Raw genomic sequence first — 12,450 nt, 5'->3', positions numbered from 1 at the left:
TTTTTAATTCTTTAAGAAATGACTGTCAATGGTTATCTGTATAAAAAGTATATATTTAGCTGTAATACTATGAAACTACACCAAGACTTTACTATTTTATATTAAAATAAGCTTAAAAAATCATATTGCCCAGTAATGCCCAGTATTCCTAATTTCTGGGAGTATTGCCCAGCCCGGGAAAACCCGGTTTTTCCCACCCGGGAATCCCGGGCGGGTAATACTTTGCCAACCCTGATCAGCACATATACATATTGACACATAGACAAATTTAACACATTAAAAGATTCACACTGACAAATCAACATATTACAAGACTCGTACATCAACACAATGACATATTGAACAGACATATTTAGATATTGACACACTGACAGATCAACATATTACAAGACTCTCACTTCAACAAACTGACATATCGACACACTGACAGATCAACACTTTAACACATATATATAATCACGCTGATAGATCAACACATTGACAGGCTCATAATTATCAACACATTGACATATTGACACACTTCCATATCAACAAATAACCAGATTCATACAACAACACATTGACATATTGACACACTGAGAGATCAACATCTTACCAGACTCAAACATCAACACATTGACATATTGACACACTGACATATCAACATATAACCAGACTTAAACATCACCACATTGAAATCTTGACACACTTACATATCAACATATAACCAGATTCATACATCAACACATTGACATCTTGACACACTTTCATATCAACATATAACCAGACTCAAACATCAACACATTGACATCTTGACACACTTACATATCAACATATAACCAGATTCAGACATCAACACATTGACATATTGACACACTTACATATCAACATATAACCAGACTCAAACATCAACACATTGACATATAGACACACTTACATATCAACATATAACCAGACTTAAACATCAACACATTGACATATTGACACACTGACATATCAACATATAACCAGATTCAGACATCAACACATTGACATCTTGACACACTTACATATCACCATTTTGCCAGGCTAAAACATCAACACATTGACATATTTACACACTTACATATCAACATATAACCAGACCCAAACATCAACACATTGACATATTGACACACTTACATATCAACATATAATCAGACTTAAACATCAACACATTTACATATTGACACACTTACATATCAACAATAACCAGATTCATACATCAACACATTGACATATTGACACACTCATATATCAACACATTACCAGATTCATACATCAACACATTGACATATTGACATACTAACATATCAACATATCACCAGATTCAAACATCAACACATTGACCTATTGACACACTGACATATCAACATTTTAACAGACTCAAACATAAACACATTGACATATTGACACACTGACAGATCAACACTTGAGCATACATACATCATCACGCTAGTAGATCAACACATTGACAGACTCATGCATCAGCACATTGAATATTGACACACTGACATATCAACATATTACCAGACTCAAACATCAACACATTGACATATTGACATACTGAGAGATCAACATCTTACCAGACTCAAACATCAACACATTGACACACTGACAGATCAACATCTTACCAGACTATAACATCAATACATTGACATATTGACACACTGACATATCAACACATTCCCTGACTCAAACATCATCACATTGACATATTGACACACTGAATATCAACATATTACCAGACTCAAACATAAACACATTGGCAGATGAACACATCAACAGACTCATACATTGACACATTGACAGATCTACACATAAACAGACTGAAACATCTGCATATCGAAAAATTGACACACTGACAAATCAACACATTTGCAGACTTAAATATTCACACGTTGACATATTGACACATTTACAGGATCATACATCAATATATAGACATATAGACTATCTTGGCATATTGAAACACAAACATATTGAACAACGCATACATTAACACATTAACATATTGACACACTGACAAATCAACACATTAACAGTCTCTAACATCCACAAGTTGACACTACGACACATTAACAGACTCAAACAGCAACACATTGGCATATTGACACACTGACAGCTTAACAATATAACAGATTAATAAATCTACACATGACATATCAACACACCAATATATCAACACATTAACATACTAAAACATCTACACATTAATACATCGACATACTGACAAATCAACCCATAACAGATTCAAACATCAACGCATTAACACACTGATATATCAATACATTAACACTCATACATCGACACATAAAAAAATTGACACACTGACATATTAACTAAAATTTCAGACTCATACAGACTAAATACATACACCTTGACATCTTGGCACACTAACAGATCAACAAATTAACAGACTCGTACATCAACATGTAGACATATCAACACAGTTATAAATTAACACATTAACAGATAAATTCATCCACACAGAGATATCGACAAACTGACATTTTGACATATTGACACATTGACAGGATCATACATCAATACATAGACATTAGACACTCTTGACATATTGAACCACAAACATATTGAACAACGCATACATTAACACATAGACATATTGACACACTGAAATTTCAAAACATTAAAATATTCATATATCAACACATTAACATATTAAAACACTAACAATTTAACACATTAACAGACTTCTACATCATTACACCAATAATTCAATACATTAACAGGCTAATACATCAACACATAGACATAAAGACATTCTGACATATTTAACACATTGACATATCGAAAAGATGACATGTCAACATATTAACCAACAAATGAGGAGAAATTATCTATGAGTTTGTGTATGGATACATTTTTTTTTCACAACATGAACACATCAAAACTTTCCATTTTTTTAATTTTTTTTTAGAATCCATCGGAAAAGGGCAACAGTCTGCCATGTTAAATCGTTTATATGGGAAGGGCAGCTATGAATCATTTGATATGAGATGCATGGTAACTGGTCAATTTTCTGTTGGGAAAACGACTCTTGTGAAGCTGTTAGCTGGGGATGTCCTACCAGAAGGGCGACATCCAACTGATGGGATTTCTCTGGTAGAAGGTCGCTGTGGCCTCAACATTCAGTCAAAAGAGTGGATTCTTGTTGATCCAGGTGAGAAAGAGCACAAGTAGAATATCTGACCACATTAAAAAAAACTCTATTGCATGGACTGTCCTATCAGCAGACATGTTATAGCACTGATTTAAATAGTTTCACATTGTAGCCATTTTTTGTGCCTTCTATTCACGCACCATATTAATTCAATATCAAATCTGATTTGTGTATGAAAATCTTAACATTTTACTAATCTTATTAGAAAGATGTTAAGGTTTTATATTTTGAAATTGAATTTAAATGTTAAAATTATTCAATGAATTTTATTTTCCATATTCAATAATGTCATCAATCAATCAGTTAAAATATGACTCTTTAAAATGTGTTAATAGCATTATGTTACACCTGATAAGATTTCATTCTAATCTTAATTACTGATTTTTCTTACATTCTTCACTTCGTTTTGACAGCCTGCAGCTGATTTTGATTTGATTTGCCTGATGTATTAAATATAATTTCAGACTCTTTTAATGCCCTGGATGTTGTGTACAGTAAGGTTTTAATGACCTCTCTGGAAGAAGAGGAGGAGAGTGAACTAACCAAAAAGTTCATCAAAGCTTCAGATACAAGCCCAACTGGTTATGCCAAAGCTACACTTTCCTCTTTGCCCTCAGAACAGTCTGCAGCAGCACAATCTCTACCATCTACGACATCCTCCAATGTGCCTCACACGGTAAAACAGATGGAAAAGAAAATGAGAACAAGAATGACAAAAGAAGAAATAAGAAAGAAAATGGAAAAGTTCCTCAAAAGTGGAAAGTATAAGATGAAAGTTGGACGTCTTATCTTCTGGGATTTTGGTGGACAATATGTTTATCTAACAACACATCAGACCTTCATGACGTTCCGGGCATTGTTTCTTGTAGTATTCGATGGGAGCAAAGATTTGCATGAACAGGTCCCTGATGTGATGTGTTTTCCAGGGCAGCACATGACGCCAACGCCAGCAGGTAATGTGCATGTTATTTACACTCAGATAATGAAAACAGGATACATTTCTATAACAGCAAGGTGATAGTTCAAAAAACAATTAAAATTGTCTAAATATTTAAGCCAATCTAAATGTTTAAGTAACTTGTTTACATTGCCACTTTTAGCTTGTCACAAACTACAATATTAACCTCAATATGTCTCACATTTTGAAACATTGATATGAGGTAAGACAATAATATTTATCAAAAATACCAGATTTGAATTTTTGTACGTCGGAAAGTGCTTTAGATTTTGAATGAGTAAATTCTCACTAAAAAGGAGCTGATGATTTTATCATAAGCATGAACAGAGTGTTGCATTTATTGACAGACAACATTATATTTTTGCGGTCATATATTGGTTTGAAATTGGTGTCGTTGTCGTCGTCCGAAGACATGATGGTTTTTGCACAATAACTTAAGTTTAAGAAATGGATCTCTATATAATATTACCATAAGGTTCAATACCACAAAAGGAAGGTTGGGTTTGATTTTGGGGGTTATGGTACCAACATTTAAGGAAAAAGGGGCCAAAAATAAGCATTTTTGTAACTTCCAGACAATAACTTGTGTGTTAGTGTATGAATCTCTCTGACATTGTACCACAAGGTTCCATATTACAAAGGAAATGCTGGGATTGATTTTGGGGGTAATTGCCTCCAAATTTTTGGAATTAGCGTCAAAAAAGAGTAAAAAAAACATGCATTTTTCTAGTTCCAGGACAATAACTTTTGTGTAAGTGTATGAATCTTTCTGAAATTATACTACAAGGTTCCATATCACAAAGGGAAGGCTGGGTTTGAGTTTTTGGGCAGTTGCCCTAAATGTTTAGGAATAAAAATATCTACCCAAAGACTAAACATTGTAGTTTTGATGAATTTTTTCTTCATACACCATCCAGATTTATTTCCATATATTTTATGCCTAAAAAAGTAAGTAGGGGAATGGAATTACTTGTTAAATTTGGTCATGATTTTGTATTCCATCTGCTCTCTTTGTTTAATATTCACATAGACCAAGGTGAGAGACACAGGCTCTTTAGCATGTTTAGAGCCTCTAGTTTATACTTTTTTTTATGACAGATTTCGATTTTATTTTGTAGTATTCTTGCAATATTGGGTCAATTCCATCCTGACCTATTGTAAGGTTGTATATGCAGGCATTCCAAAAATCTTGTTTGTGGCCACTCACAAGGACAAAGTATCAATGGTGAGTGATCTTATGTTAGAAATATAGTAGTAAGTCATTGCCATTTGAAACACTTGAATAATGTGTAAAAACTGCTTACATGATGATAATATGCCCATATGTCTTAACTTGACCAAACTTCATATAAAGCTATATTTTCGAAAGAACAAGATCCTAATTGATTTGTGGGTAATAAACTTAAGATCAGATTACAGGGCCTATAACTAGAGTAGAATATATGAGGAAACACTTATAGATAAGAAAATGATATTGGTTAGCATTTGTATTAATATTCAATTTGATATATCTCATTGTCATGGAGATTATTTGCTGTGTCACTCTCGGTCATGGTCTTTTGACTTTAAGCAATTGTTCAGTTTAAATGTTAAAGTTTGTATTTTCTTTGCCTTGTTACTCTCGGGCATGGTCTATTGACTATGACAATTGCTCAGTTTAAATGTTAAAGTTTGTATTTTCTTTTTAAGTCAGTTTTATTTCAACAAATATGCTGACAATATGAAAGTTTAGTGATGTTAGAGGCCAAAATATTTGAAATTCCAAAACGTAATACAAATGTTGATGAGTTGGGTAAATAAAAAATGGGGACAGAGAATGCATGAGGACGATTCATGATTTGTTTTGAAATAAGTTCAATTTTTATCAACAAAAAATTGAAATTATACAATATGCATATGTTCATGCAAAGACTCTCTTGACCTGTTTTAGATTTATTGCCAACTTATTAATTGTGACTTATTTTGTTCACTTGTGTTTCATCACTAGGTAGGTAAAGTGAATTACCAAACAAAAATATCAATAGCAAGTTTTTCTTTCAAAATACCTTTTTCATTTTATTTCCCTTGGAATGTAAGATTTAACAACTGATAACAGTTTCAGTCTGTTATCTTTGAAAGTATAAGATCTAGGTTAAAAGTGTAACATTGACCTTTGAGAGAAGATGTATGTCACTTGAAAATTTGAGATAAATCTAATTGTAGAACGCGTTATGAATGATGGTGATATCAACTTAACAGTCCTGCTGGATTTTAAGAAAGCTTTTGATGTAGTAGATCATGATATTCTCTGAAAAAAATTTGAAATTTATGGATTTGATAATACTGCTGTTTCTTTTTAAAAATCATATTTGAATGAAAGAACTCAACAAGTATAAATTTGTAATGCTCATTCTGAAAAACTTAATATCAAGTATGGTGTCCCCCAAGTCTCCATATTAGGCCCCCTTCTGTTTATATTATACATAAACGACCTTCCTTTTTATATGAAAAAATTGTTTCACTGTTATATGCCGATAATTCAACTTTACAACTTTCTGGTAATGGTTATCAAACTCTACAGTCAAAGGTACTAGAAGATTTAAAAGGTGTTGAGGAATGGTGCAATGATCATGATGATAACAATGTTCATCAATAAAAATAAAACAAAATATATGATTATTGGAACGAAGCAAAGAGCATTGCCACATTACAATGAGAGTTGTTTTACTATTAACAATCAAGTGATACAATCTTCCACATGCGAAAGTCTTTTAGGCATTAAAATTGACCCTTCCCTCACATGGACAAATTAAATTGATGTGATCTGCTCAAAAATATCCTCTAGACTATATCTACTATTAAAGATTAAAAAAATTCTAAATCTAAAATGCAGAAAATTATTCTATAATGGTTTTATCTTGCCACTAATTGATTATTGTTGTTTAGTGTGAAGTACTTGTAGCAGTGAGGATTTAAAAAGGATATTAAAATTACAAAAGAGAGCTGCAAGATTAATACTAGAACCCGACCCTTTCCCTCCTTCTTCGCCCTTATTCAAACACTTAAACTGGTTGACAGTTGAACAGATAATAAGATATCACAAGTTTGTGATGACATTTAAGTGCATTACACATGATGCCCCATCATATCTAGCTGACAAGTTTCATTATGTTTCAGACAGAAATACATACCCCTTGAGAAATGCTGTTCAAGGAAACATCATACTCCCTAAACCCCAAACAGAATTGTTCAAAAAAAAAATTATGTATTCTAGACCTTTCTTGTGGAATACTTTGCCAATACCGTGAAGAAATATTACAAATGTTAATTCTTTCAAATACAACATTTATAACAGATCATTTATTGAAATCAACCTAGCTGTATAAATAATATTAAAAACTGATTATGTCATCATATTTTTTTTTTTATCACATTTTATCAAGTTGTATTAAACATTATTATCATACTTGACTTTTCATGCAAATGTATGCAATGTATAGGTTTGCATTTTGTTTGATTTTTCATGATGAGGGCCTCAGGGAAGATTAGCTAATTGTGTAACTCTCTTAAAATAAAGTATTGTTGTTGTTGTTATTCCACCATTGAAGATGCATTTAAATCACCAGGTGTGCGATACAGTATCTTTACAGTGTATTATTCTGTCAACTTTTTATGTTTAACAGGAGAATATTGAGACCAGACGTGAAGAGCTTTACAGAGGAATTGAGGAGTTGTTTAAAGACCACGAGGGAAAACATCATCTGGTCCTTAGACCTCTAATATTTGTCAATGCCAAAGATCAAGCTGACCCAGAAATAGAAGTTCTGAAGAAAACAATAACAGAACTTACATTCGACCACCCATGCTGGGGTGAAAGAATGCCCAATGCTTGTGTTCCACTAGAGCTAGAGATCGCTGAACTAGTGGCAGAAGGAAAACAAATAATGTCATTGGCTGAAGTTAAAGAATTAAATGCTATCAGCGAGGTGTCTGTCCTGTCCCCTGAGCAGTTGACTGATTTCCTACATTTTCATCATTCTCTGGGGAAGATTGTTTATTTCGATACCCCCCAGCTAAGAGATAATGTAATAATCAACCCCCTTCTTATGGTGGAAGTTATGAGATCTTTTATCACAGGTGTGTATGTATTTTCATTGTGAAGTGAATATATATATTGCAGGTAAAAATGTTCCAACATCCAAAAAGTGTTTACCTACCTTTTATTAGAGATGACAGACTGTTGGATAATATCCTATACTAATATTTGTGTTGGTATGTGAGAACTTTTATGTAATATGATTAGTAAAAAGATTAATATTTTTTTTTATCCACAGTGTTAATAATTGTGAAATGCATGCAATTTTTTAACAGATTTCTGAATGAAAATGTTGGTTTTTTTAATTGGTGATGAACGGCAGCAGGCAACCGGCAAATGGGTAAATTGCTGTTTTTTGTTTCCATTTCCTTACTTATGTTTGCCTCAACCAGGGACTTTCTATACTAACAGGACTCGTCTTTATTGATTTTAACTGATTACTCAGCCGCCTGTTTAAAGTTACCACCCAACAGTAAACTTAGTTTCGTATCTCTGATATACGATATCTCGTATACGAAGCTAGTAGTTATTTGCATACTTCACAGTACATTGTAATTGTATAATTATTATTAGTTGTATATATAAAATCTGATTAATAGCGATTTAAGATGACAAAAAAATATAAGATTTTGAAAGAATGATGAAGTACTTAAGTAGACGTATCGTTTTGAAGAACACCCCAGTTGCGTAAAATGGTTACCATATCACACAAGATGGCGGCCACTGAAAATTTAACGAACAAATTCCTCAAAGTTTAAAGATCAATATTTAAAAGAAATCTTTTGAAAAACATGAAAAGCTGCAGTTTGCAATGACAAAATATATAAAATTTCATAAAAACGATTTTTTGTTAAACTTGAACATATAGTTTATTTGTATTTATGTAAAATACTCGTAAATGTGAAATGATTTGCTATAAAGTCACGTGACATCAGCTAAGGCCGAGATCAGTCTGATAATGTGTATAGATATCATTATAAGTGACTAGTCCCGTTAGTATAGAAAGTCCCTGCCTCAACCAAACTTTATGAATTCTATACAAAATGCGTATAACCACTAAACAAAGATCAAGTTTGAATTTTGGTGCCTTCCCTTTTACCGTTATAGAGTTATGCTTCTTACAAATGGAAACAATGCAGAATATTTCGTTTCTGTTCTCTTAAGTTTACTTCATGATATCAAAATTTTACGAAACTTAAATATAATATATTTTTTTTCAATTTAAACTGAAACTGATATTTATTAAGTATAAAGGATATCGGTATAACTATAGGACTATATGGTTTCAAAATGTAAAATATATTTGAACAATGCTAAAAAAACTTTGAGAATGCAAGTAGTTCTTTCTCGGAACAAATCTAATGTGAAAATAAAACAATTACTGTTTAAACTTTTCCATATTGCAACAAATTGACTTAATACAGTTTATATAAAACATATATGTCGGTGACAAAAATATTGAAAGAAAGGAAGAAGTTTTACTCAAAAATTAGAGGTACGGCGCTAGACCGAGAAACATACCTTTTCACTGATAGTAAAGGAGTTGGATTACAAGAATTCACACCAAATTCCGTTAAAGGAAATTTCAAAGTAATATACAAAAGAGGGGCAACCATAGAAAATAAACATCATATTGGAGACCTACTTCAAAAACTAAAATCGTCACCCAATAGTTTACATATGGTTAGGCACTTGTGAAATTACAAGGAAAGTAAATAGAGTAATAGAAACAAGAAAATACCCATACCAAAGCATAGAATTCTTTCTGACCACATACAGAGAAGTAAAAAAACAAATTCAAGATTTAAAACCAGCACAGAATGGTTTATAGACTGTCCATATTATTCTATAACTAGCGCAAACAATAAATATGCAATTAGAAAAGAAGGCAATGAAAGACCTAAACCAAATAAAAAACCATCTCTAGTGATAAATAAATTTAAAAAGAACAGATTAGTACAGTTATCCACAGAAATTGACAATCAAGTGTGCAATCAAGTTGATTACTACAATCGTCAGATAAAACTAATCAACAGAAATACAGCAACTCCTAGGCTATCACAAGATTTAATAATATCAAATAAATCAAAAAAGGACAGAAGGGTAAGATATAGGAAAAACTATAATATGTTCAAGACGGTGTACATCCAACACGAACTATGGATTTATAAACTCATTGATCTAGCGCTAGAACTATCAGAAGATAGGTGTTAGACAAACTTATTATAAGGAAGCCTTATTATAAGCTGAATGACTCTTATAGGGAAGCCCTAAATGAGTTAGATATATATAGCAAATGTAACAACTTAGAATAAATAGGGAAGCCCTTTTGTCTATATTTAGAATTCAAGGAAATAAATTATAGGGAAGCCCTATAAAATAAACAAAGGTGACCCATACTGGAAAGAGTACAAATGAGAGTGGAAAATATTTTTTATTTAGGATAGGGAAGCCCTATACTATAAATAAAGGTGTCCCAGTCTGGAAAAAGTGCAATTAAGAGTTGGAAATATTTTATTTAGGATAGGGAAGCCCTATACTACAAGCTCAAGGGTAAATCAATAAAGGATAACATAAGATAACAGTAATAGCTAGGGAAGCCCTACTACATATACAAGGACAGTTATTTTAATCTTAAGAGTAAGATAGAGAAGCTCTATCATACAACGAAAGCAAATAGGTGTATAATTAGATTTTTTAGGGAAGCCCTAGAATCACATTATCACTGTCTCATCTAGATAATAGATAGAGAAGCTCTATCAACTATCAAGAGAAGGCGTAATGACGAGACGTAACAGAGGTACATCAGTAGATGTAATGAACAAATAACCATGGGAATGTAAAATCTGTTCAACAATATATAAAGACCCAAATGCTAAACTTCTAGAATGCCAGAGATGCAAGGATCACTTTTGTATCAAGTGCCTTAACAAATCAAAACCAGAATATGACCTTCTAAGCAAAACAGACTCAATGTGGTTCTGCGTCCCATGTAGAAAGATAGTAGAAGAACACATAGTTACTGATCTAAAGATAGAGGCGAGATGCAAGGAGATAATGGCAAATTATGAGCAGAGAATACAATCTTTAGAATTAGCTGTTGACACTAAATGTGACGAGACAAGGGTTAGGGAAATAGTAGAAGAATCAATAATTAAAAATAGCTGTGATAAAGAAATGATCAGAGAAATAGCTAAAGATGAAGCTACTAAAACAGGGGAAGCTGTACATAAAAAAATGGAGGAAGCTGAAAATAAGGGAACAGGGCCGCAAAAGAAAGCAACAGTTACAACAGTGATATAAGAGATGAATGAAAGAAAAGCAAGAGAGAAAAACTTAATCATATTTGGCATTACAGAAAATCAATCAGAGGTTAAACAAGAAAGAATAGACCATGATACAGAGAAAATAAATGAACTTTTTTATGATGCAAAAATAAATCTGGAGGAAGGAAATATAATGAAAACCAAAAAGCTAGGGAAGTACGATAGTAAGAAAGATAGTAGACCCTTATTGATTAATCTTAAAAGCATAGACTCGAAACTCACTCTATTCAAAAATATGTATTATATCAGAGGTATGCCAAAATATGAGAAAGTCAACGTTAGTAATGACCTAACACAAAGTGAAAGAGAACAGGAGAAAGTACTATGGGCAGAGGCAAAAAAGCTACAAGAACAATGCATATCGGGGGAATACCAATACAAAGTAAGAGGACCACCCTGGGCCAGAAAAGTGATAAGAATAAAGAAGTAGTGAAAAAAGGTTCAAAGGATGTAAATAAAACTGTAACAAATAGGGAAAAGGTTTTTAACGGCGAAAATGTAAATAGTTTTGCAGTTCTACCCAAATTGAACTGTTTTTATACAAATGCAGACCAGCTATTCAACAAATTATCCGAATTAATAGTAAGAGCAAGGGATAATAAACCAAAGATAATTGGAATAACAGAAGTTAAACCAAAGGTTAATAGGTACAAACCATCCAAGGCAGAATACTCATTACCAGAGGTGGGAAACTATAAAATGTATGAGAAAAATCTAGAAACGGATGAAGGAAGAGGACTACTATTATATATAGACTCAAATCTTGAATCGACAGAAGTAAATATGGAAGCCCAATTCCAAGAAAACATATTTATTAAGATCAAACTTAACCAGAATGACAAACTATTGATAGGCCTAATATACAGATCACCATCTAACAACACAAAGGAATATAATGATAAACTAACGG

The 12,450-nt window shown here is 32.4% G+C and overlaps 1 protein-coding gene and 1 long non-coding RNA gene across 2 annotated transcripts in view; both read left to right on the top strand.

Annotated features, from left to right (window-relative positions):
• Positions 1-12,450, top strand: part of LOC143051559 (uncharacterized) — a 428,761-nt gene that overhangs the window by 87,684 nt on the left and 328,627 nt on the right. The gene's annotated exons all lie outside the window — the stretch shown is intronic.
• The window catches only part of LOC143051965 (uncharacterized), a 61,004-nt gene that overhangs the window by 25,416 nt on the left and 23,138 nt on the right, over positions 1-12,450 (top strand). Inside the window, exons 3-6 of the mRNA XM_076224943.1 lie at positions 2,939-3,181; positions 3,646-4,134; positions 5,258-5,364; positions 7,802-8,255. Of these exons, the coding sequence (XP_076081058.1) occupies positions 2,939-3,181; positions 3,646-4,134; positions 5,258-5,364; positions 7,802-8,255 (1,293 nt within the window). The remainder of the gene's footprint in view (positions 1-2,938; positions 3,182-3,645; positions 4,135-5,257; positions 5,365-7,801; positions 8,256-12,450) is intronic.

Source organism: Mytilus galloprovincialis, chromosome 11, assembly GCF_965363235.1.
Source record: "Mytilus galloprovincialis chromosome 11, xbMytGall1.hap1.1, whole genome shotgun sequence".
Classification (NCBI taxonomy): Eukaryota; Metazoa; Mollusca; class Bivalvia; order Mytilida; family Mytilidae; genus Mytilus; species Mytilus galloprovincialis.
Note: the sequence above shows the minus strand (reverse complement) of the source record. Positions and strands in the feature narration are given on the sequence as shown.